The sequence below is a fragment of the Scyliorhinus torazame genome, chromosome 6 (assembly GCF_047496885.1).
Source record: "Scyliorhinus torazame isolate Kashiwa2021f chromosome 6, sScyTor2.1, whole genome shotgun sequence".
Taxonomy (NCBI): domain Eukaryota; kingdom Metazoa; phylum Chordata; class Chondrichthyes; order Carcharhiniformes; family Scyliorhinidae; genus Scyliorhinus; species Scyliorhinus torazame.
In genome coordinates this window covers 144146464-144173750 of record NC_092712.1, presented here as the reverse complement: position 1 = coordinate 144173750, position 27287 = coordinate 144146464, and the positions used below count along the sequence as shown (strand labels likewise).

The 27287-nt window shown below is 47.1% G+C and overlaps 1 protein-coding gene across 2 annotated transcripts in view; it reads left to right on the top strand.

The window, feature by feature from the left end:
- The window catches only part of LOC140425049 (aromatic-L-amino-acid decarboxylase-like), a 273377-nt gene that overhangs the window by 172998 nt on the left and 73092 nt on the right, over positions 1–27287 (top strand). For both annotated transcript variants that reach the window (XM_072508855.1, XM_072508854.1), the window contains 2 exons: positions 15131–15198; positions 16460–16536. In XM_072508855.1, the coding sequence (XP_072364956.1) occupies positions 15131–15198; positions 16460–16536 (145 nt within the window). The remainder of the gene's footprint in view (positions 1–15130; positions 15199–16459; positions 16537–27287) is intronic.

The following is a 27287-nucleotide window of genomic DNA, read 5'->3' as shown; positions in this document are numbered from 1 at the left end:
ACTCCATCATGCACTACGTAGCCGAGGATGGCTAGAAGGTCGGTGCTGAACACGCATTTGTCCTTGTTGTAGGTCAAGTTAAGGGTTTTTGCGGTACGGAGGAATTTGTGGAGGTTGGTGTCGTGGTCCTGCTGGTCATGGCCGCAGATGGTGACATTGTCGAGGTACGGAAACGTGGCCCTCAAACCGTACCGTTCAACCATTCGGTCCATCTCCGGTTGGAAGACCGAGTCTCCATTTGTGACACCGAAGGGAACCCTTAGGAAGTGGTAGAGCCGTCCATCTGCTTCGAATGCAGTGTACTTGCGGTCGTCCAGGAGGGTGGGAAGCTGGTGGTAGGCGGATTTGAGGTCCACCATGGAAAAGACCTTGTATTGTGCAATCTGATTGACCAAATCAGATATGCGGGGGAGAGGGTATGCGTCGAGCTGCGTATACCTCTGATGTTCTGACTATAATCAATGACCATCCTGTGCTTCTCCCCGGACTTTACAACCACTACTTGAGCTCTCCAGGGGCTGTTGCTAGCCTTGATAACACCTTCCTTCTGCAGCCGTTGGACTTCCGACCTAATGAAGGTCCGGTCCTGGGCACTGTACCATCTGCTCCTGGTGGTGACGGGTTTGCAATCCGGGGTGAGGTTCGCAAATAGGGAAGGCGGGTCGACCTTGAGGGTCGCGAGGCTGCAGACAGTGAGGGGGGGTATAGGGCCGCCAAATTTAAAAGTTAAGCTCTGGAGGTTGCATAGGAAGTCCAACCCCAGGAGTGTGGTAGCGCAGAGGTGAGGGAGGACGTAAAGTCGGAAATTTTTTAATTCCTTTCCCTGGACCGTGACGTTCGCTACGCAGATCCCCTTGATCTCTACAGAGTGAGACCCGGAGGCCAGGGAGATTTTTTTGGTTAACTGGGTGAATGGGAAGAGAACAGCGCCTTACCGTGTTGGGGTGTATGAAGCGCTCTGTGCCCCCGGAGTCAATCAGGCAGGATGTTTTGCGCCCGTTGATGAGTACGGTCATCGTCGCAGACGAGAGTGTTCGGGGCCGAGACTTGTCCAGGGTCACTGAGGCGAGTCGTGATACAAATTGGAGTTTTTCCTCGGGCGGTGTGTGGTCATCCAAATCGGGGTCCTGAGACTCTAGCCAAGATGGCGGCACCCACGGGTCGTACATAGCTGGGGGGTGGGCAAGATGGCGGCGCCCATGCATCGCACGTGGTCCCTGGAGAACAAGATGGCGGCGCCCGGGGCCCGCACATGGCTGGGGAAAAAGAATATGGCAGCGCCCGCGGCCCGCACATGGCCTGTGGAGAGAGTTGTGGTGGTGGCCCCGGTTCGCGCCCGGAGACTGCGGCGACCGCCTGGGCCTGGCATACTGCCATGAAATGGCCCTTTTTGCCTCAACCTTTGCAGGTGGAGGAGCGGGCAGGGCAGCGCTGCCGGGGGTGCTCGGCTTGCCCACAAAGGTAACAGCGGGACCCCCCGGGGTTGCCTGGTAGCCGCGCGGCACAAGCTTGTGGGGGGGATGGGGGATGCATCGGGGTCGGCCGCGGGTGGGTTATACGCTGCCCAAGGGGCTGCCGCGCGGTCGGGAACGTCCGCGCGGGTGTTTCGGGAGGCCACGTCCAGGGAGCTAGCGAGGGCCCGTGCCTCCTTGAGGCCTAGTGTCTCTTTCTCCAGCAGCCGCTGACGGATTTGGGAGGACAGCATACCTGCAACGAATGCATCCCGGATTAAAAGTTCAGTGTGGTCGCTGGCTGAAACTTGTGGGCAGTCACAGTTCCTACCCAGTACCAGAATACATCCAACGATTCCCCTGGGATTTGTCGCCTTGTCGCTAGCAGATGCCGGGCATAAACCTGGTTTACTGGGCGAATGTAGTGACCTTTCCACAGAACCATCGCGGCCTCAAAATCGTCCGCATCTTCGATGAGGGTGTAGATCTCTGGGCTCACCCTTGAGTGGAGAACTTGCAGCTTCTGGTCCTCCATAGGTGCAGTCGTGGCCGTCCTGAGGTACCCTTTGAAGCACGCCAGCCATTGTATGAAGGTTGCCGCTGAGTTTGCCGCATGGGGGCTGAGGTGCAGACACTCCGGCTTGATTCGGAGCTCCATTCTTTAACAGGATAAGACAGTGGGGTTTGTTCAATTGATGCTCGATCAATAACTCCAGAAGCGAGATTGGATGACAATTGAAGGCTTTATTGGACTAGATGTTTCCCCAGCAGCGCAGGTACAGAATGCGGCTGCTAGGGAGACACCGACTCTTATACTCCGCCTTACTGGGCGGAAGCAGCAGGCAGGCTTCACCAATGATCTTCATGCCTCAGGTACCTCCCACACCAATGGTCTTACAGCCTCAACCTAGGTACCATAATACCCCTAATATAGACCACCACAAAGTTGTAAAGGAAAGCCCAAGGGAAGCGAAGGAGGTGTAAAAGATTGTACAGCCTGGTCAAGAGGTGATTGCTAAGAAGGTGCCAGATCTCTTTAAAGAATTTACTTGTGTGGGTAAAGTTTACTCATGTGTATCAGGAGTAGGTAAAGAAGTCACAATTTTAAGAGATATAGGTGCTAGTCAATCTTTAATGGTAAGAGATGAGGAGTTATGTAGCTTGGGAAGAATGTTGCCAGAAAAGTTAGTAATATGTGGAATTCAGGGTGAGAGGAGTCGTGTTCCATTATATAAGGTAAGGTTGGAAAGTCCAGTGAAGAGTGGTGAAGTGATAGTAGGTGTAATAGAGAAACTATCTTGTCCAGGAATACAGTTTATCTTCGGTAATGATATATCTGGATCGCAAGTGGGAGTGATGCCTATTGTGGTTGATAAACCAGTGGAAAATCAGACAACTGAAGTGTTGAAGGATGAATATCCTGGGATCTTTCCGGATTGTGGAGTAACAAGGTCGCAAATTCACAGGTTAAGACAAGAGGAGAAATCAAAGAGTGAAGATGACGTTGAAGTGCAATTATCAGAAATGATTTTTGATCAGATGGTTGGAAAAGAACAAGAACAGGTGGAGGATGTGCCGGCTAGTTTTAGTTCAGGAAAATTGGCAGAATTACAACAAAAAGATATAGAAATAAAACGGATGTATCAGAAAGCATACACGGAAGAGGAATCTGCGTTTATACCAGAGTGTTATTACCGTAAAAGTGATGTCTTGATGAGAAAATGGAGACATTTACATATGCAGGTGAATGAAAAGTGGGCAGAAGTTCATCAAGTAGTATTGCCGGTAGGGTATAGAAAGGAGGTGTTGCGAGTTGCACATGAGGTACCAGTGGGAGGTCATTTGGGAATAAGGAAAACTCAAGGTAAAATACAGAAACATTTTTATTGGTGGGTGAGAAATCGGAAATTACATTATTGGATTACGTGTCAAATTTTCGGGAATGATTAAATAGAGCAGGTGAATTGGCTAGACAACATTTGAAAGTTGCACAAAATGTGATGAAACGGGTAGCGGACAAGAAATCCAAAGTTCCTAGTTTTGCCAGTGGAGATAAAGTTTTAGTATTGTTACCAGTGGTAGGTGAACCTTTAAAAGCTAGGTTTTGTGGACCTTATCAGATTGAAAGGAAATTAAGTGAGGTGAATTATGTGGTAAAAACACCAGATAGAGACTTCCGGGTGCGGCGATGACCAGCTAAGTCGCACGTTTTGGCAGCTCCCGGTGGAACGGACGTTTGGGCTCTTAATAGGAGCCCCATCGGCAATTTTAACGGCAAATAACACTGTGCGGTAATCCAGAAGGGAATCCCCCCCGGACACGGATGGAAAAAAGAGAGGAAAGTAGCCGGATTGCGGTGGATCCTCAAGAGCAGCGGCCTGGAAGGCAGGCACAAAGCAAGATGGCGTCGGAGGGAGGCAGTTTAATATGGGGCCCTGACCAGCAAGAGTTCCTGCGGCGTTGCGTAGATGAACTCAAAAAGGAGATGAAGAAGGAGCTGTTGGCCCCGATATTACAAGCGATTGAGGGGCTAAAGGAGGAGCAAAAGACCCAGGAACAGGAGCTTTGGGTCGTGAAGGCAAAGGCTGCTGAGAATGAGGACGACATACAGGGCCTGGTGGTGAAAACGGAGATCCACGAGGCACAACACAAAAGATGTGTGGAAAGGCTGGAGGTGCTGGAGAACAATGCGAGGAGGAAGAACTTAAGGATTCTTGGTCTTCCCGAAGGTGCAGAAGGGGCGGACGTCGGGGCATATGTGAGCACGATGCTGCATTCGTTAATGGGATCGGAGGCCCCGACGGGTCCGCTGGAGGTGGAGGGAGCCTATCGGGTTATGGCGCGAAGACCGAGGGCTGGAGAAATTCCTCGAGCAATAGTTGTGAGATTTCTCCGATACAAGGGCAGAGAGATGGTCCTCAGATGGGCCAAGAAAACTCGGAACAGAGGTGGGAGAATGCGGTGATCCGCGTGTATCAAGATTGGAGTGCGGAGGTGGCGAGAAGGAGGGCAAGCTTTAATCGGGCCAAGGCGGTGTTGCATAAAAGGAAGGTCAAATTCGGAATGTTGCAACCGGCAAGACTGTGGGTCAAACATCTAGGGAAACACCACTATTTCGAAACGGCAGACGAGGCGTGGACATTTATTGTCGAGGAGAAGCTGGAGTGAGCGGGCCAGAAAAAGAACGTTTGGGACAAAAATGGGGGGGTGAATTTGTGGGATGAAGGGGGGAAAAGGGGGAAGAGAGGACTTCCCAGGTTGTTAACCTGCAACCCTGTAACTTCTCTCTCTTCCCCATGTCGTGGGGGAGGGGGTGAGGGAGGATGAGGAGCTGTGGGCGCCGGCCATTGGGGGCGGGGCCAAAAGGGGTAGCGCGGGCTTTGTTCCCGCGCTATGGTAATCATGGCGGGAACAGGGAAGCAGGAAGGAGGGGGCCTCGCACAGTGTGAGCCGAGGTCATGGGGGAAGCCGAGGTCGGCCAGAGTTTGCTGACTTCTGGGAGCAACATAGGGGGTGCAATTACGCTAGCTTGGGATCGAGCGGGGGGGGGGGGGGGTTAACTGGGTTGCTGCTGATGGGAGAAGAGGGAGCTGGTATGGGAGGGGGGGGGTCGGGACGGGGGTGCGCCGCCTGGGGGGGATACAGCTACGTGGGAACCGGGTGAGGAGCTGGATTGAAAAAGGAAATGGCTAGTCGTCAAGGGGGGGGGGGGGGGGGGGTAAAGAGCCCCCCAACCCGGTTGATCACGTGGAATGTGAGAAGGCTGAACGGGCCGATTAAGAGGGCACGGGTACTCGCACGCCTAAAGAAACTTAAGGCAGATGTGGTTATGCTTCAGGAGACGCATCTGAAGCTGACATACCAGGTTAGACTTCGCAAAGGATGGGTAGGGCAGGTGTTTCATTCGGGGCTAGATGCAAAAAACAGGGGGGTGGCCATACTAGTGGTAATGTTTGTGGCAAAGACTATAGTGGCGGATAGTGGGGGCAGATACGTGATGGTGAGTGGCAAACTGCAAGGGGAGGCGGTGGTATTAGTGAACGTGTATGCCCCGAACTGCGATGATGCCAATTTTATGAGACGTATGTTAGGACGAATCCCGGACCTAGAAGTGGGGAAGTTGGTAATGGGTGGAGACTTTAATACGGTGCTGGACCCAGGGCTGGACAGATCGAGGTCCAGGACCGGAAGGAGGCCGGCTGCAGCTAGGGTGCTTAAGGATTTTATGGTGCAGATGGGAGGAGTAGATCCCTGGAGATTTAGTAGACCTAGGAGTAAGGAATTTTCGTTTTTCTCCTATGTACAAAAAGTATTTTCACGAATAGATTTTTTTGTTTTGGGAAGGGCACTGATCCCAAAGGTGACGGGGACGGAGTACACGGCTATAGCCATCTCGGATCATGCTCCACACTGGGTGGACCTGGAGATAGGGGAAGAAAAACAACAGTTTCCACCCTGGAGAATGGACATGGGATTATTGGCAGATGAGGGGGTGTGTTTAAGGGTGAAGGGCTGTATTGAACGGTACTTGGAACTTAATGATAATGTGGAGGTACAGGTGGGAGTGGTCTGGGAGGCACTGAAGGCAGTGGTTAGAGGAGAGCTGATATCTATTAGGGCACATAAAGGAAAGCAGGAGGGTAGGGAAAGGGAGCGGTTGTTGAAAGAACTTCTGAGGGTGGACAGACAATACGCGGAGGCACCGGAGGAGGGACTATACAGGGAAAGGCAAAGGCTACATGTAGAATTTGACTTGTTGACTACGGGTAATGCAGAGGCACAATGGAGGAAGGTACAGGGTGTACAGTACGAATACGGGGAGAAGGCGAGTAGGTTGTTGGTCCACCAACTGAGTAAAAGGGGAGCAGCGAGGGAGATAGGGGGGGTGAGAGATGAGGAGGGAGAGATGGAGCGGGGAGCGGAGAGAGTGAATGGAGTGTTCAAGGCATTTTATGAAAGATTATATGAAGCGCAGCCCCCGGATGGGAAGGAGAGAATGATGTGCTTTCTGGATCAGCTGGAATTTCCTAAGGTGGAGGAACAGGAGTGAGTGGGGCTGGGAGCACAGATTGAGACGGAGGAAGTAGTGAAAGGGATTGGAAGCATGCAGGCGGGGAAGGCCCCGGGACCAGACGGATTCCCAGTTGAATTCTATAAGAAATATTTGGACTTGCTGGCCCCGCTACTGATGAGAACCTTTAATGAGGAGAGGGAAAGGGGGCAGCTGCCCCCGACTATGTCAGGGGCAACGATATCGCTCCTCCTAAAGAAGGAAAAAGACCCGCTGCAATGCGGGTCATACAGGTCCATTTCCCTCCTGAATGTGGATGCTAGATTCTGGCCAAGGTAATGGCAATGAGGATAGAGGATTGTGTCCCGGGGGTGGTCCATGAGGACCAAACTGGGTTTGTGAAGGGGAGACAGCTAAATACAAATATACGGAGGCTGCTAGGGGTAATGATGATGCCCCCACCAGAGGGGGAAGCGGAGATAGTGGTGGCGATGGATGCCGAGAAAGCATTTGATAGAGTGGAGTGGGATTATTTGTGGGAGGTGTTGAGGAGATTTGGCTTTGGGGACGGGTATATCAGGTGGGTACAGTTGCTGTATAGGGCCCCGATGGCGAGCGTGGTCACGAATGGACGGGGGTCTGACTATTTTCGGCTCCATAGAGGGACGAGGCAGGGATGTCCTCTGTCCCCGTTATTGTTTGCATTGGCGATTGAACCCCTGGCCATAGCACTGAGGGGTTCCAGGAAGTGGAGGGGAGTATTTAGGGGGGGGGGGGGGAGAAGAACACCGGGTATCTCTGTATGCGGATGATTTGTTGCTATATGTGGCTGACCCGGCGGAGGGGATGCCAGAGATAATGCGGATACTTGGGGAGTTTGGGGATTTTTCAGGGTATAAACTGAACACGGGGAAAAGTGAGTTATTTGTGGTGCATCCGGGGGAGCAGAGCAGAGAGATAGAGGATTTACCATTGAGGAAGGTAACAAGGGACTTCCGGTACCTGGGGATCCAGATAGCCAAGAATTGGGGTACATTACATAGGCTTAATTAAACACGGCTGGTGGAACAGATGGAGGAGGATTTCAAGAGATGGGACATGGTGTCCCTGTCATTGGCAGGTAGGGTGCAGGTGGTTAAAATGGTGGTCCTCCCGAGATTCCTTTTTGTGTTCCAGTGGCTCCCGGTGGTGATCACGAAGGCTTTTTTCAAAAGAATTGAGAAGAGCATTATGAGTTTTGTGTGGGCTGGGAAGACCCCGAGAGTGAGGCGGGGATTCTTGCAGCGTAGTAGGGACAGGGGGGGGCTGGCACTACCGAGCCTAAGTGAGTACTACTGGGCCGCCAATGTTTCAATGGTGTGTAAGTGGATGGGAGAAGGGGAGGGAGCGGCGTGGAAGAGATTGGAGAGGGCGTCCTGCAGGGGGACTAGCCTGCAAGCAATGGTGACGGCGCCGTTGCCGTTCTCACCAAAGAAATACACCACAAGCCTGGTGGTGGTGGCTACATTGAAAATTTGGGGGCAGTGGAGACGGCATAGGGGAGGGACGGGAGCTTTGGTGCGGTCCCCGATAAGAAACAATCATAGGTTCGTTCCGGGGAGAATGGATGGGGGATTTAGAGCATGGCAAAGAGCTGGGGTAGTACAATTAAGAGATCTATTTGTAGATGGGACGTTTGCGAGTCTGGGAGCGCTGACGGAGAAATATGGGTTGCCCCAAGGGAATGCATTTCGGTATATGCAATTGAGGGCTTTTGCGAGGCAACAGGTGAGGGAATTCCCGCAGCTCCCGACGCAGGAAGTGCAGGATAGAGTGATCTCAGAGACATGGGTGGGGGACGGTAAGGTGGCGGACATATACAGGGAGATGAGGGACGAGGGGGAGATCATGGTAGATGAGCTGGAAGGGAAATGGGAAGAAGAACTGGGGGAGGAAATTGAGGAGGGGCTGTGGGCTGATGCCCTACGTAGGGTAAACTCATCGTCCTCGTGTGCCAGGCTAAGCCTGATACAATTTAAGGTGTTACACAGGGCGCATATGACTGGAGCACGGCTTAGTAAATTTTTGGGGGTAGAGGATAGGTGTGCGAGATGCTCGAGAGGCCCAGCGAATCACACCCACATGTTCTGGTCATGCCCGGCACTACAGGGGTTCTGGGTGGGGGTGGCAAAGGTGCTTTCGAAGGTGGTGGGGGTCCGGGTCGAACCAAGCTGGGGGATGGCTATATTTGGGGTTGCAGAAGAGCCGGGAGTGCAGGAGGCGAGAGAGGCTGACGTGTTGGCCTTTGCGTCCCTTGTAGCCCGGCGCAGGATATTGTTAATGTGGAAGGAAGCCAAACCCCCGGGTGTTGTGACCTGGATAAACGATATGGCAGGGTTCATAAAGTTAGAACGGATTAAGTTCGTGTTAAGGGGTTCGGCTCAGGGGTTCACCAGGCGGTGGCAACCGTTCGTCGACTACCTCAGAGAAAGATAGAGGGAATGGAAAAGAAGTAGATAACAGCAGCAACCCAGGGGGGAGGGGGGGTGTGGGGGGAGGAATCGGACGGACTCTCAGGGATGTTATTGTATATGTATAGGTATTTGGTATATGTAATTGTACATTGGATTGTTGGATTGTATTTTGAGAGTATTTATTTTGGACAAGGCAGTTGCCATTTAGTTTTGTTTTTTGTTTATATATTACTTATTTATTTGTTTAAAACTGGCCACGGTTATTTATATTGCTTTATTGTTGTGTAAAAGAAACACTATGTATTGTTATGTTTGGCCAAAAAACTTGAATAAAATATACTTTAAAAAAAACCAGATAGAAGGAAGACTCACCGAGTGTGTCATGTGAATATGCTTAAAAGGTACTCTGTAAGGGAAGGAGAGAAAAAGGAGGAGGTTTTAATGATTCTAACTCAAAGTGACGATCCAAATCCAGATGACTGTGGATTTGACATTCCTCAAATTAAATTGGAAAATGAGGATGTTCTTAAAAATTGGGATAAATTGTTGAGTTACCTTCCAGAGGAAAAACAAACTGACCTGAAAGAGTTATTGATATCACGTGGGCAAGTTTGTAGAGATAAATTGTGAAGTACTAAAATGGCTATACATGATGTAGATGTGGGAAATGCTGTTCCAATCAAACAACATCCACATAGACTTAATCCTTTAAAATTGGCACAGGTTAACAAAGAGATTGAGAGTATGCTTAAAAATGGCATAATTGAAGTGGGTTGCAGCCAATGGAGCTCACCCATAGTGATGGTACCTAAACCAGACGGTACCCAACGGTTGTGTGTGGACTATAGAAAGGTTGATGCAGTTACAAGAACGGACTCTTATCCTATCCCACGTTTGGAGGATTGCATTGAGAAAGTGGGACAGTCTGCTTTTATTTCCAGATTGGATTTACTTAAAGGTTACTGGCAGGTACCTTTATCCGAAAGGGTGAAGGAGATTTCAGCTTTTGTGACTCCAGATGGTATTCACCAATTCAAAGTTATGCCATTTGGCATGAAAAACGCCCCAGCCACATTTCAACGGTTAACTAACAAAGTTGCTTCAGGATTACCCAACTGTGCGGTATACATCAACGATCTGATAATTTTCAGCCCGGCATGGAAAGAACAGTTAAAACATCAGATGGAGTTACTTGATCGACTTCGGGAGGCGGGTTTGGTGATAAACCTAGCCAAAAGTGAACTTGGAAAAGCCCAAGTCACTTTCCTTGAGAAGTTTTCGATAACCTGAAGACAAAGGGAAATAATGCGATTTCTTGGTATGAGTGGATTTGACCGTACATTTGGGAAAACGTTTTGTAGCATGAACACTCCGCACTGTCTGTGCGGAGTCTGCATGTTCTCCCCTTGTGTGCGTGGGTTTCCTCTGGGTGCTCTGGTTTCCTCCCACAGTCTAAAGATGTGCTGGTTAGTTGGATTAGCTATGCTAAATTACCCTTAGTGTCCAAAATTGCCCTTAGTGTTGGGTGGGGTTACTGGGTTAGAGGGATGGGGTGGAGGTGTAGAATTGGGTAGGGTGCTCTTTCCAAGAGCCGGTGCAGACTCGATGGGCCGAATGGCCTCCTTCTGCACTGTAAATTCTATGATTCTATGATTCTAATGCTCCCCGAGGGTGGAGGAGCAAGAGGTGGCTGGCTTGGGGGCACCAATTGGGCTGGAGGAGCTGAGAAAGGGCTTGGGGAGTCTGCAGGCGGGGAAGGCCCCGGGACCGGACGGGTGCCTGGTGGAGTTCTACAGGAAGTACGTAGACCTGTTGGCCCCGTTACTAGTGAGGATCTTTAATGAGGCAAGAGAGGAGGGGACCCTGCCCCCGACAATGTCGGAAGCGACAATTTATTTGATCCTAAAGCGGGACAAGGACCCTCTGCAATGTGGATCGTACAGGCCGATCTCGCTCCTCAATGTGGATGCTAAGTTGCTGGCAAAAGTGCTGGCCACGAGGATCGAGGACTGTGTCCCGGGGGTGATCCACGAGGACCAGACGGGATTCGTAAAGGGCAGGCTCTAATGTGCGGCGGCTCTTAAACATGATAATGACGCCATCGGAGGAGGGAGAAGCGGAGATAGTGGCAGCTATAGACGCGGAGAAGGCTTTTGACCGAGTAGAGTGGGAGTACCTCTGGGAGGTGCTGCGTAGGTTTGGGTTCGGGGGAGGGTTTATCAGTTGGGTTCAGCTCCTTTACAGAGCCCCGGTGGCGAGTGTAGTGATGAACCGGCGGAGGTCGGAGTACTTTCGGCTGTACCGAGGAACGAGGCAGGGATGCCCCCTGTCTCCCCTGTTGTTTGCATTGGCGATCGAACCCTTGGCCATATCACTGAGGGAGTCTAATAAATGGAGGGGGGTGGTCCGAGGGGGAGAAGAGCATCGGGTGTCGCTATATGCGGATGACCTGTTGCTGTACGTGGCGGATCAAATGGAGGGGATGGTGGAGGTCATGCAGACTCTAAGGGAGTTTGGGGAGTTTTCGGGCTATAAGCTCAATGTAGGGAAGAGTGAGCTCTTTGTATTACAGGCAAGGGACCAAGAAAGAGGGATTGGGAACCTACCGCTGAGGAGAGCGGAGTGGAGCTTTCGGTATCTGGGGATCCAGATAGCCAGGAGTTGGGGGGCCCTACATAAACTGAATCTGACGAGGTTGGTGGAGCAAATGGAGGAGGACTTCAAAAGATGGGACATGTTACCGCTCTCACTGGTGGGTAGAGTTCAGTCGATCAAAATGGTAGTCCTTCCGAGGTTTCTGTTTGTGTTTCAGTGCCTTCCCATCGTGATCACCAAGGCCTTTTTCAAGAGAGTAGGTAGGAGTATAATGGGGTTTGTGTGAGCGAATAGGACCCAGAGGGTAAGGAGAGGGTTCCTGGAACGAAGTAGGGACCAAGGAGGGTTGGCGCTGCCAAACCTAGGGAGCTACTACTGGGCAGCAAATGTGGCGATGATCCGCAAGTGGGTGATGGAGGGAGAGGCGGCGGCATGGAAGAGGATGGAGATGGTGTCCTGTAAAGGAACGCGCCTGGGGGCGTTGGCGATGGCACCGCTGCCACTCTCACCGACAAGGTACACCAAGAGCCCGGTGGTGGCGGCAACGCTAAGGATCTGGGGCCAGTGGAGACGGCACAGTGGTGCAATGGGAGCCTCGGCGTGGTCCCCAATCAGGGGTAACGACCGGTTTGTCCCGGGGAGGATGAACGGGGGGTTCCAGAGCTGGCATCGGGCGGGGATTAGAAGAATGGGGGACCTGTTCATTGACGGGACATTTGCGAGCCTAGGGGCACTGGAGGAGAAGTTTGAGATACCCCCGGGAAATGCTTTTAGATATATGCAGGTGAGGGCGTTTGTGAGGCGACAGGTGAGGGAATTCCCCTTGCTCCCGGCACAAGAAATTCAAGACAGGGTGATCTTGGGTGTATGGGTCGGGGAGGGCAAGGTGTCGGCAATATACCAGGAGATGAAAGAAGAGGGGGAAGCGCTGGTAGAGGAGCTGAAGGGTAAATGGGAGGAGGAGCTGGGGGAGAAGATTGAGGAAGGTCTGTGGGCTGATGCCCTAGGTAGGGTTAATTCCTCCTTCTCGTGTGCCAGGCTCAGCCTGATACAATTTAAGGTGGTACACAGAGCGCACTTGACGGGGGCGAGGTTGAGTCGGTTCTTTGGGGTAGAGGACAGATGTGGAAGGTGCTCAGGGAGCCCGGCGAACCATGTCCAGATGTTTTGGTCATGCCCGGCACTGGAGGGGTTCTGGAGAGGAGTGGCGGGAGCAATATCTCAGGTGGTGAAAGTCTGGGTCATGCCAAGCTAGGGGCTAGCAATATTTGGAGTAGTGGATGAGCCGGGAGTGCAGGAGGCGAAAGAGGCCGGCATTCTGGCCTTTGCGTCCCTAGTCGCCCGGCGACGGGTCTTGCTAATGTGGAAGGAGGCGAAGCCCCCCAGCGTGGAGGCCTGGATAAACGACATGGCTGGGTTCGTAAAGCTGGAGGGGATTAAGTTTGCCTTGAGGGTCTGTGCAGCAGTTCTACAGGCGGTGGCAACCGTTCCTAGACTATCTTGCGGAGCATTAGAGGAAGGTCAGTCAGCAGCAGCAGCAACCCAGGGGTGGGGGCGGTGGGGGAGACATACTGGGAGGGGAGGGGGGGGGGATTGCCTGGGGGGGGGTGGATGAGCAAGAGATAACATGAAGGGTTGGGGAAACTGGCACGTGCGGGAGAGAGCCAGTGTACAAAGCTATGTAAATATATCATTTTGCCATGTATATATCTTGCTCAGTGCGATTTCTTGTTATTTTGTTTCGGGGGGGGGGGGGGTTATTGTTTGTAAGGGAGAAAAATTGTGTTAAAAAACTTTAATAAATATATATTTTTTTTAAAAATGATTCTAATGCTCCTGTGTTGGAGAATTGCAAGGGACTCTGTGATCAGATTGAACTAAAGAATCTGACTTTAAAGAGACATGCCGGGGCGTAGAGCAATGGACGGATCATGCAGAGAACTTCTTGTTCAAAGAGACTGTCAATGGAGAAAGATTTCAGTTGGAGGAAGAAGAACAAAAAAAAAATGGACTATTATTGTCCCTGTTTGCGTGTTGTTTTTGCAATGATGAAGTATATTTATTGTGTGCATTTCTTAAAAGTTGGTGAAAAGGTGAAAAATGAAACCATCTTGAAGTTGATGGTTATTTTTTTTTCTTGGGGGGGAGGTGTCATGAGAATGTCACTTTAAGACATTTTTGGCTGCTGATGTTACTCCAGTGATGTCAGAGTGTGGGTGGAGCTGAGCTCTGGTTCTGTTTTTTAGTTTCACTTTTAGAACGCTTGGGTGTGTCTGTCTTTTTAGTTTCGGTTTTCAGTGTGTTGCAGCTGAAGTCAGCCAAAGCAGCTGTACTGTTGATCTCTGCCATGAAGGACTATTTCTTAATCATTTGGTGAATTCAGAATTATAAATGTTATCAGTATTGAATGTAAACCCTGATGTGCTTCTGTTTAGAGGTTTCTTAAGTCTTTTGGGTGTAAAAGGACAGTATGCAGATTACATAGTGTTGTATTCTTTGGGGGGTGTATTTGAATTAATGGTTGCTAAGATATTCACTGTTTGTTTTAAAAAGGTTAACTTGAGTTCATAGAATAAACATTGTTTTGTTTTAAAAAATACTTTTCTATTTCTGCTGTACCATACCTGTCGAGTGAACCGTGTGCTCCCCGTACCACAATCTAGTGGGCAGCACGGTAGCACAAGTGGATAGCACTGTGGCTTCACAGCGCCAGGGTCCCAGGTTCGATTCCCCGCTGGGTCACTGTCTGTGCGGAGTCTGCACGTTCTCCCCGTGTCTGCGTGGGTTTCCTCCGGGTGCTCCGGTTTCCTCCCACAGTCCAAAGACGTGCAGGTTAGGTGGATTGGCCATGCTAAAAATTGCCCGTCGTGTCCATAAGGGTTGGGAGGGGTTATTGGGTTGCGGGGATAGGGTGGAAGTGAGGGATTAATGTGGGTCGGTGCAGACTCGATGGGCCGAATGGCCTCCTTCTGCACTGTATGTTCTATGTAATCTATGTAATCTATTAAAAGTTGTGGGTCAGGTGAACTCCATGATACACTTTGGGATTCTCTAAACCCTGACCCATAACACTCAGCACATTGTATCTGAACTTCCTATGAAAAAGGTGGGAATAATCTAATTGCTGTGGTTCATGTTGGAACAAAGACATAGGTAGGAACAGGGAGGAGATCCAGTTTAGGAATTAGGAGCTAATCAAAAAAGCTGGCACACTGCTACAGCTTGTCCGCTTACATTTCTAACAGTATTGTTGATCAGAGCGTGCCCCAAACAACATTTTCCTGCATCTTCTGAAATAAGATCCATAATGCTTCCTCCTGTTCCACCTTACATGTTTTCAATTTCCAGCAGAAAGTCTTTAAATCTTTCACTGTACAGCTCTGCGTTAACTGAGTGTAGGCGCCCAACAACATTTGCTAACTCTTTGGATATTTGATTCAAATAACCATAACATCAGCCAATCTGTTTGATAATTATTAACCCGAGTTGACTTTATTAAGTCATTTCTCTATTATTTGCCACGCCTGTGCAACAGGCCTTCCTTCTTTTACGATAATTATATTGCATAATTGGACCTTAAATCTGCAGATAATATGTTGCAGTTTTCTTTGCTTTAACAGTTTTCAGATTCTTTCAACTTTAATCCTCAAAAGTGGCTTTTGGTGAACCCCCATTGCTCTGCCTTGTGGTAAGTTATCCAGATAAAACCCCCATTCAATTTTCTTAATTCACAGGATACACATCATAATGTTTGCAGCTGAAAAATTTCTCTCTTTTAGGGAAAAACAAAATACCCAACAGGTCAAGCATCTTCTGTGACGTGAGAGCTAACATTTCTGTTTGATGATCATTAATCAGAACTAGAAAAAACTTTGAAATGTAAGAGATTTTCGTAGGTTAATGGAGGAGGGTGTAAAATGTCTCTGATAGGGTGGAAAATGGGAGATATTAAACGACAAAAGATTGGGTGCTACAAAGCCAAAGGGAGGGGTAATGGGAAAAGGAAGGAAACAAAAGAATCGTAGAGATAAGTTGCGAATGGCAGAAAAATAAGCAGTTGCTAGCCAAATGCAAAAAAAAAGTGTCAAACAGGCAAAGAAAAAGGAACAAAATTGTTGAAGTTAATGTTGAGCCCAGAAGATTGCAGAGTGGCTCTGGTGACCTGGGTTCAAATGCCACCATGGCAGATGGTAAAATTTGAATGAACAAAAAATCTGGAATTAAAAATGTCCAATAATGATCATTGTCGATTGTCGTAAAAATCCATCTGGTTCACTAATGTCCTTTGGGGAAGGTAATCTGTCATCCTTACCTGGTCTGGCCTACATGTGATTTCTGACCCACAGCAATGTGGGTGACTCTTAAATGTACTCCTGGATGTGCAATAAATAAACAACATTTAGTTATTTTTATAAAAAATACTAAAGTTTGATTTTTTTAAATTACATTAATGACATCAGGAGTAAATACCTAATATTCATCCTATTATATATTTTGATTTTAGGGAGATATTGCCAAGTTACGTTTAAAATCTAACGAAGCACTGTTACTGTTTATCATCTGAAAGTTAATTATGCTGTGTGGATATTGCAGTTGTGTGTTCTCACACTTCTTAAATAGCAGAGTATTGTACTGTCACTAAAGAGATATTCTAAAAATGCTCATTTAGAATGTTTTCTTTTAATGTGAGATAGATAATTATTCCTAGGCAGTGAGTCCTTTGTCGCATTTCTTACTAATATCATGCTCACTGCATAGAAGGAGGTATAAGCTCTGCAAATATGTACAAAGCTGGCTGTGTGAGCTTTGCAGAGAATGCTAAATCAGAAATATGATGATTGTTTCTGTACACTATGGTATAACTTAATAATTTCTAAGCATTACCTTTGCTAGGATGTGCAAGTAAATATGTCAATTCATGATCATTTTGTCATTTTTGTCACTTGTAGGGTGAAAAGGAGATCAGAATTTATTGGAGCTTTCAAAATGGATCATATTTATCTCAGCCAAGATCATCAGAATTCTGGTATTTTTCAGATTCCTGTTTGTGATATTATTTTTGAATTGTGGAGTTAATGGAGCAACCTTTAATCTTAGTCTGACTATATCCCACATCATTAACATTCAGGTTTGAGGGTGTAATATTGATCATTTCCTTTACTAGATATACTTAAGTGTCTTGTCCATTGCTACAATTTTTTGAGAAAGTACAGGGTCATTAAAAATTATTTGTGTTGGTTTTAGCATCACCAATAGCAACAGGAGCAACAATCATTTATATTTATGTAATAAGGGAGATGGGAATGGTGGAGGGGGGGGCAAAAGTGTGGCGGGGGTGAAGACAATGACTTTGGGCTACACAATCTTTAATTGCAGCTCCTCCAGGACAGGGTCTCAGTAATACATTGTAACAAAAGAGGCAGGAGAGGGGCCGAGAGAGATGATGGTGAGGTAGAGCAGACAGTCCTCCACAATGTGAGTCATTGTTTGGACTGCACCACAGCTGCAGGCGGGATGGTCTTGGTAACCCCCCACTGATTTGGGCTTGCTGCACAGTAGCCATGGCCAACCTGGAAACTATTTATTTTATTCAAATAGATAAACAACCTCCTCAATGAACTGGCCAATGCCTCATGGGATCATGAGCCAAGACCCTAAAGATCTCTGCTCTTGTCATCACTCAACTGCAGAATATTGATATATCTTTACAAAATTAGGTGAAGTAGGGTGGCGGTGGTGTACATGTGGAAACTGATGTTTTTCCAGATTATGTCTCTGAGAAGCAGGCTATGAATGAGAAATAAGAGGTGGCTGAGGATAGATCCTTTGGCTATGATTAGATTGGTAAGAATGGAGCCAAGCGACTGCAGACCCACCTAGCTGAATGGGTGGAGAGGCGTTGAAGGACGATGGGATGATCAACTGTGTCACAGACTGCAGACAGGTCGAGAAGGATCAATAGGGAAAGTTTATCTTTGACACATTGACATAAAATGTCATTTGTGAAATTGGTAAGAGCTGTATGGAAAGGGTGGAAATCACGGCTGGGATTCAAGCATGGATCAGAATTTTACGGGCCGTACATGCCAGTTTGCAGGCAGGGAGGCCTGTAAGATTCCCCAGGTGACTTTCCTGCCACTAATCTGCCTGTCCTTGACCTGTCTGCAATTTTACTGGGACAGGCGAGGCCGAGGGAAGTTCACACCCCCTCATTTACTCCTACTTACTTGGCCAATTAAGTGCTGATTTCCAACCAGCCTCAATTTTTGCACAGGGTAGAAGAGATCAGGGATGGGGCAGGGGAAGCCTGGAACTTTGTCCTGCTTAGCCCTCGAGCAAGAGAGTGAGGGATGTCTCCCATCATGGACCCCCTTTCATGATCAGATGATCAACCCGACGGACTGTTTATGATTCCCGCGTTCCCCCCCCCCACCGGTCTCTCACTCAAGACTCCCATCCTTCTCACTCTTTTCACCCACCCTACCCAAGTGCCTCCTACCCTATCCCAGCTAAAAAATCCCCCTCCCCGTACATTGGTTCCATCCAGATCCTAGCTTTTCTTTGCTTGGACTGTCGTAGTGCCAGCCATGACCACCACTCCCAGTGGTGCTGGTCAATCAGATTGGCCAACCGCTTTCTGAGGCAAGGCTTCTCACAGCATTAAATGACTTCCCTGCTGACCCTTCAGGTGATGGGTGGAAAATGCCACCAAACATTACATTCTGCTCATGGATTTCCAGGAAAGGTGGCATGACTTTAGGAGGTAACAATATATTTAAGGTCGTTGGAGAAGAGAGGGAAGTTGGAGATGCGGCGACAGTTTGCAAGGATGAAAAGGTCAAGGGTCAATTCTTTTTGAAGAGCAGGGTGATGGTGGTAGATTTGAAGAAGAGGGCGACAATATCCAAGAAACAAAAATTATTAACAGTAGCAGGTAATGTGGAAATCAGAAATGGAAATTGGGTGGTTAGTAGTTCAGTGAGAATAGGGCCAAGGGAGCAGGAGGTGGATCTCATGGATAAGATGAGTTTGGACATGAGGGAAGATTGGAGAGGAAGTTACAAGGTCAGGACAGGGAGTCCCTGAGAGGAAGCTTGGCCATGAGCTTGGGAAAAGGAGGTAAGTGGCAGGGTCAGCTGATCAGATGTTCTCAATCTTCATGACAAAGAAATCCATGAGCTCCTCGCATGTGTTGTTGGACATGAGGATGGTGAAGACTGGGGGGAGAGACTTAAAACCACAGTTTGCAGTAGAGAAAAGAAACCAGAGATTAGTTTTCCATTTGAGGCTGATTCTGCAATAGGAAGCAGTTTTTACAGACAAGAGCATGACTTGTTAGCGCTTTTTGCGGTATCTGGCAGTGAAGTTGTCTGTTATATCGGTTCAAGACTGCATCTCTTGAACTTAAGGGACTGGAGATGAGTGCCATGAATGTGGAAGAGACAGGATTAGAGACGATGAGCATAACTTCTGGTAGGGACACCCAAATCAGAAGGTCAAAAGGTAAGAGCCAAACTGAAGGTTGAATTAACTTCAGTTCATCTGTCCTCTTGGTAGGGGGCTGTGAGTCAGGTTAAAGAATTGTTCATGTGAAAATGCCTTTTGTTGCAGAAACTGCCAAGAGACAAGAAGTCCATTATAGCTTTGTAAATATAAACAGCAACGTTGGATCGCCTCATTTGGCTTGATTGTTATATTACTGCTTAGCAATAGAAGAAATCAATTATTCTACTTTTACAATGTGAGCTGCAATTTAGCTGATGTCTCCTGGTGCTATCTGGAAAGACTCAATGGCCGAGTAGATTTGTCATAGAAGAACACAAGAATTAGAAGCAGGAGGAGATCATTGGACCCCTCGAGCCTGCTCTGTAATTCAATAGGATCATAGCTGATTTGAATGTGGCCTCAATCCCACTTTCCTGTCCCCTAACCCGCCCCTCTAATCTTTTCAATTATCACTTATCAATCAAGGCCCTGATGATTCAGAAACTCTGCATGCACAGTCCTTTACTGAACAAAGTAGCTGAACAATCTGCAGTATTTACACTGTCTCAGTGATGCACTTATGCCGACATGTTAAAAAGTTGTATCTCCAATCCCCGCTGCACAACATGAGTAAATAATCTAGATTGACAGTTCAGTGAAATAGGAAGTGGATGCTCTCTTTGATGAGATGCAAAGGTGAATACATGGCTGCGTATTCTGGCATCCTTGTCATCATCCATCAGCCACCACCAAGAAGTAACAGCTTAATGGATCATCACCTCACAATTGTTTTCTTGCCATTCAGGAAGTGGCTGCCATGTTTGCCTAAATGACAACAATGACTACTTTTAAAGGAGTAATTCATTGGCAATGAAGTGTTTTCAAAAATCCTGAGCTGAGAAAAGAACTGTCAACACAAGTTATTTCTTCCTTTCCAAGACATAATCTCCTGCTGATTTTCTCCTTTAGAACAAACTGACCATAGCACCCTGGTACAGGAAGACATTCAAGCGGAGGAGGCAAAAAGGAATGTGGTGCTAATAGGGACAGTATGGTGAGGGGGAGTAACATTGTTCTCTGCAGAAAAGAGCAAGAGTCCAGACGGCTGTGTTGCCTGCTCAGTGCCAGTGTTTGGGACATCTGCTCAGGACTGGAAAATAACTTGCAGTGGGAAGGGGAGGACCCTGTTTCTGTGGTTCACGTATGTACCCATGACATCGGTAGAACTAGGAATGAGATTCTGCATAAAGGGTATGAGCTAGACACTAATTTAAAACACAGAACCTCAAAGATAATAATCTCTGGATTATTACCTGAGCCATATGCAAATTGACGTTGGGATATTAAATTGGAGAGATGAATTTGTGGCACAAAGGCCGGTGTGGGTGTAGTGGGTTCCTGCTCGTGGGACATTGGCACCAGTACTGGGGAAAGTGGCGGCTATACCTTTGGGACAATCTACACCCCTAAACCGTGCTCGGGCTAGTGTTCTGGCGAGCCATATAACTAGGAAAGTCGAGAAGATTTTAAACTAAAAGATTAAATTTGGGAAGATGTGGTAAATCAAATAGAGAAAAGATAAGAGAGAAAGGTATTAATGTGGGAAATGATAACCAGACAGTGACAGGAAAAGACAGAGAGCAGTGAGAGTACAAATCAGCAGGTGAGGCTCAAAGTTACAAAACGAATAAAGGGACAAAACTGATGAACTGAGAGCACAAATAAATAAGTGCGATCTGATAGCCATTCCAGAGACTTGGCTGTAGGATGGCACAGAATGGAACCTGAATATTGAAGGGTACATAGGAGTTATGAAGGACAGTGTGATGGCTTGAGGCATTCACTAGAGGCTTCCAGTAGTTAACAAGGGGGCATATTGATGAAAGGCAAAGTAAGTAACAGGTACAGAACATTATACAACAGGTCTTAACACTTCGGCTGCCTGGTCCACATTTGCCGGGGTCCTACTCCCAGGGCCCCGCGCAAAATCTCTTTTGGTCGGGGATCGCACGCGCCTGCGAAACTGTCCCCGATCCGGTCACGTGATCCATGGAACCCACCCCCACCACAGACAGGCAGCTAGCAAAAAGTGGAAGGGATTTTATGTTAATTCATGATGGTATGACCACATTGGAGAGGGCTGACCTAAATTCAGGAAACCATGATGTAGAAACGGTTAGGTAGAGATAACAAATGATAACGGCAAGAGGTCACTTGTAAGAAATGGTGTACAGCCCCCTGAACATTAACAGATAGTAGGATATGATATGAGGGAGAAAAAGACGGGCGCTTGTCCGAAAGTTACGCCGACAATCATGGGTGATTTTAATCTGCATATAGACTGGGAAAATTAGATGGGAAAAGGTAGCCTAGATGAGGAATTCATGGAATAATTTTTGGGGCTTTTCTTCGAACATCACATTCTAGTGCCAACTAGAGAGCAGGCTATACTAGACCTGATATCATGCAATGAGATAGGATTCATTAACAACCACATAGTGAAGGTGACTTCTGGTAGCAGCAATCATACGAGAGTTGAATTTCACATTGAGGTTCAAGAAGAAAAGAGTAGGTCCAACACTAGAATTTTAAACTTAAGGACAATTATGAGGGCATGAAAGCTCAGGTAGCAAAAATGAACTGGCAAATTAGGTCGAGGGAGATGCAGTGGGCAGACATTTAGGGGATATTTCAGATTACACAGACAAGATACATTTCGATGAGTAATAAAAAGTCCAAATGATGGACCCACCGTTCATGGTTAACTAAAATAATTACAGGCACGATTCAGCAGAAAAGGGTTTTAAGCGCGTTTGGTGGGGTATTGTCAACCACGTTAGCGAGATCACGGCCCGTATTCAATGGCACTTAGTGCCAAAAATGAGCCCCTATGTGAATCTCGCCATGCCTGGCTTTCTCGCCATCTGATTCGACCACTTCGTGCCTCAGCTGCTCACTGCTATCAAGAGAGAGCTGATTTTAAACGCTCAATCTCAATCAACACACAAGCATGGCAGCACACAGACCTGCTCCTCACTTTGGGAATGCCGACCTGACCAGGCTTCTCGACGTAGTTGATGAGAGACGGGGCACTCTGTTCCCCTGAGGGGTCAGAGAACTAGCAGCAGGGTCAGCAAAGCTGCCTGGGAGGCAGTGGAAGCAGCAGTGACTGCTGGCAGCATGACCAGGAAGACTGCATCCAATATTGGAAGAAGACAAATGACCTCCAACGAGCTGCAGTTACCACCTCTCTCCTGGCATTGGTTCCACCTGCACCTCTCAAATTCCCAACCCCCCCCCCCCGCCCCCATCAACTGCTGACACCTTGCACCCTCCACCTACTTCATATCGGATCTTCAAACTTGTTTCTCAGAACTCCTCACACCCACCAGCACAACCCCTTCATGTCTAGGTGCAGTGTCCACACATGTAACCTGCTATAGACCCGCCCTGACTCATCAAGCATGCGGCTCACAATGTCCTCTTTTTGGCCCCACAGGACAAGATAGCCCAAAATAAGAGGGAATGGATGAAGACAGGGGAGGAGTCCCAGAGATTCGAGTTCACCTGTGAGGAAAAGGCCCTGAAGATCATGGGGTTGTCTGAGGAGAGAGCAGTGATTGACAGCAAGGTTGGCTTGCGCCAGAGATGTGAGGATCCAGTGCCCCTTTACCCAGATGAGCTGTTTCAAGCGAGTTGTTCATGTCCCACAACATTTACCTTTTCCTCTCACTGGCCAGAAGTCTGTTGTCTTGCAAGATCTCCACCTGATAAGGCCAGGCCATCTGGAGTCGTGTGCCTCCACCCCTTCTCCCTGAGCTGATACAGGTGATAGGCCAGAGCCTTGAGATTTGGGAGGGGGTGTCAGCAACATTCCAGTAACTGCAAGGCTGATTGGAGGCGTCCCAAATGCTTCAGATGCAGGAGATGGTGCCAACATTGTGTGGCACGAAGCCAACACTGATAGGATGGCAACCGCATTGGAAAGCCTGCATCACGACATCTGCGACTTGAATGGTGGGGTCCAAGGCGTGGCTCAGTCATGGCTGAGGGCCTCAACATCATGCCCCAGTTGAGGAAGGACATGTCCCAGCCACAGGTGGGCATTGCCAAGGCCATGAAGAGCATGGCACAGTCTCTCAGGACCATCACTAAGGGTGTCAACACCATGGTGCAGGCAATGGGGAGCTGCCAGTACTGGCAGTGCCACATGACTGAGGCTTCTGGAGATCACTCGAGCTGCCCTTCCATCCCATGGAATCACCCAAGTTTCGACAGGCACCCTCCGGGAAGATGAAATGCTGGCGGCCAACCTGGAGCCAGCCACCAAGGATGCCACAGCAGTCTCCAATGCCTCTGAATTCCCCCCCTTCCTGACACCAGCACATATCAAGGGCAATGGGCAGAACAGGGAGGCATGACAACGCCAGTGACATCGTAAGTCGGTCCGGGCCCTCCACCTCCAGACTCTCCAGAAGACGTCGTCAAGGGCATCAAAGGCCACACAGTGCATAAAGCAGCAGATTCTACCTCTAATGTGCATCTTTGTGTTATAGGCCAGGTTTGAAAACTACAAAGTATATCATGGAGTTCACCTGACCTACACCTGTTTATCAATTTTGGTTACGATGAGCACAAGGGCCTGCCTTTCGAGTGTTCATCAACTGAGGCCTTAAGCACTTTTAATCAAAAACAAGTTTTATTCTACAAATTTAGTTAACATTTTTATAAACACACACAGTAAGCATTTTTATCAACTACAAACATAAATTACCCCACACAGCTACAGTAATCTATGTACACCCCTTAATAAATTCTCCCCTTTAACTGTTCCAATTTAATAACAAGATCCCATAAACAGAAACCCCTTTTCAAAGGTGTGGTCCAACACACAGCACTAAAGACCTGGTATTGACACTCTTGTTTCATTTTCAAAACAGTAGGTTTGAATTTCTTCCAGAATGCAATTATTTCTTTTCAAGTTATCAAGTAATCTGGAAATAGCTTTTAAACTGAAGATAGAGAGACACTCCAAAATACTTCTCTTTATGAGTACAGCAGCCAAATGTGAAAACGAAAGCAAAACACTCAGAGCCACAAACCAGTCCCAAACCAAAGTGAAAGTAAAACCAACTCCCAGCGCCACAGCCCAGTTCCACCCACACAATGACATCACCAAAGTCATGCGATAAGACATAAACATGTCTTAAAAGGACACTCCCTTGACATTCACTGAAGCCATGTGATAAGACAAAAATATGTCTTAAAGGCACACTCCCATGACACCTCCCCCCAAGAAAAAAAACCAAACCATCAACTTCAAAGATGATTTCATTTTTCACCTTTTCACTTTGCCATTAAGAACAATTGACAATAAATATACATTTTTAAACAAAAGCAAAATGGGCAAACATTAATAATAATACAGTCCATTGTACTACTTCTTCCACCATCGAACGTGCTTCCATTCATCACATCTGTGACAAAGCATCGGCTTTCACATTTTCTCATCCAATTCTTAAATGAATGGATGTAACAATAAACTCCATCGAAACAGTCTGGTATTTGTATTCCAGAATCACTCCAAATATGTCAATGGATTATGACCAGTATATATAATTGTTTCAGACAAATTTCTGGTAATAGAAATGTTAAAGTGTTGCAAAGCCAGCACCAAGCTCAAAGTCTCCTTTTCAATTGTTGAATACTTCCTCTGGTGATCATTCAATTTCTTGGCAAAATATCCAATACCGCTCTATTCCTTCGTCGTCTTCTTGCAAGAGCACAGCACCTACACCCACATCACTCACATCAACAGCCACTTTGAATGGTTTTGTGTAATTTGGGGTGGCTAAAACAGGAGCAGAAGTTAACACAACCTTCAGGCCGTCAAATGCCTGTTGACACTCCGGCATCCACTGAAATTTGCTCCGCTTCTTCAGCATGTCCGTCAGTGGAGCAGCCGTGCTGCTCAAATTCGGCAGAAATTTTCAGTAATATACACTCATATCAAGAATTCGCATTATTTCCCTTGTGTCGAAACTCCCCAATAACTTTTGTTTTCACATTCTGTGGGACCATTCATCCCTGTCCACTTGTATAGCCAAGGAACATGACTTGGGCTTTTCCAAATTCATTTTTGGTTAGGTTTACCAACAAGCTCGCCTCCTGAAGTTGATCGAATAATTCCATCAGATGCTTCAAATGTTCTTTCTATGTTTGACTAAAAATCTCCAAATCATCTATGTTCGCACAATTGGGTAATCCTGAAATGACTTTTTTAGTTAACCGTTGAAATGTGACTGGGGTGTTTATCATGCCAAATGGCATAAAACTTTGAATTGGTATATACCATTTGGAGTCACAAAAGCTTAAATCTCCTTCACCTTTTCGGATAAAGGTACCTGCCAGTAACCTTTAAGTAAATCCAGTTTGGAGATAAAAGCTGATTGTTCCACCTTCTCAATGCAGTATTCCAAGCTTGGGATAGGATAAGAGTCTGTTATTGTGACTGCATTAATTTTCTATAGTCCACACACAATCGTTAGGTACCATCTGGTTTCGCTGCCATCACTATGGGTGAGCTCCATTAACTGCAACCTACTTCAATTATGCAATTTTTAAGCATACTTTCAATTTCTTTTTCAACCTGTGCCAATTTAAAAGGGTTAAGTCGATATGGATGTTGTTTAATTGGAACAGCACTTCCCACATCTACATCATGTATAACCATTTTAGTACTTCTCAAATTATTTCCACAAACTTGCCCATTTGATATTAATAACTCTTTCAGGTCAGTTTGTTTTTCCTCTGGAAGTTAATCCCAATTTTTAAGAACATACTCATTATCCAATTTAATTTGAGGAATGTCAAATTCAGAGTCCTCTGGATTTGGTTCTTCACTTTGAGTTAGAATCGCTAAAACCTCCTCCTTTTGCTCTCCTTCCCTTTCAAATGATCTTTTCAGCATATTCACATGACACACTCGGTGAGTTTTCCTTCTATCTCGTGTTCTTACCACATAATTCACCTCATTTAATTTCCTTCCAATCTGATAAGGTCCACGAAACCTTGCTTTTAAAGGTTCACCTACCACTGGTAACAATACTAACTGTATCTCCACTGACAAAACTACGAACTGTTGCTTTCTTGTCTGCTGTCTGTTTCATCACATTTTGTGCAACTTTCAAATGTTGTCTCGCCAATTCAGCTGCTCTATTTAATCGTTCCCTAAAATTTGACACATAAACCAATAATGTAAGTTCCGACTGCTCACTCACCAATTGCTCCTTCATCAATTTAAATGGTCCTCTTATCTCATGACCAAAAATTAGTTCAAAAGGACTGAATTTGGTTGACTCATTAGATACATCCCTAATTGCAAACAGTACGAATGGAATTCCTTTATCCCAATCCTCTGGATAACCTTGGCAATAAAGCCTCAACATTATCTTTAACGACTGATGCCACCGTTCTAACGCTCCCTGCGATTCTGGATGGTACGCAGTTGATTTAAATTGTTTTATTCCTGAGCTATCCATAACTTCAGTGAATAACCTTGAGGTAAAATTTGATCCTTGATCCGATTGTATTTTTGTGGTTAGTCCATATCTATAAAGAATTTGATGTGGAGATGCCGGCGTTGGACTGGGGTGAGCACAGTACGAAGTCTTACAACACCAGGTTAAAGTCCAACAGGTTTGTTTCGATGTCACTAGCTTTCGGAGCGCTGCTCCTTCCTCAGGTGAATGAATGGCATTGAGGTACGTAGGGAAGAGGTGTTGGCAATTCTGGACAGGCTGAAAATAGATAAGTCCCCGGGACCTGATGGGATTTATCCTAGGATTCTCTGGGAGGCCAGGGAAGAGATTGCTGGACCTTTGGCTTTGATTTTTATGTCATCATTGGCTACAGGAATAGTGCCAGAGGACTGGAGGACAGCAAATGTGGTCCCTTTGTTCAAAAAGGGGAGCAGAGACAACCCCGGCAACTATAGACCGGTGAGCCTCACGTCTGTAGTGGGTAAAGTCTTGGAGGGGATTATAAGAGACAAGATTTATAATCATCTAGATAGGAATAATATGATCAGGGATAGTCAGCATGGCTTTGTGAAGGGTAGGTCATGCCTCACAAACCTTATTGAGTTCTTTGAGAAGGTGACTGAACAGGTAGACGAGGGTAGAGCAGTTGATGTGGTGTATATGGATTTCAGCAAAGTGTTTGATAAGGTTCCCCACGGTAGGCTATTGCAAAAAATACAGAGGCTGGGGATTGAGGGTGATTTAGAGATGT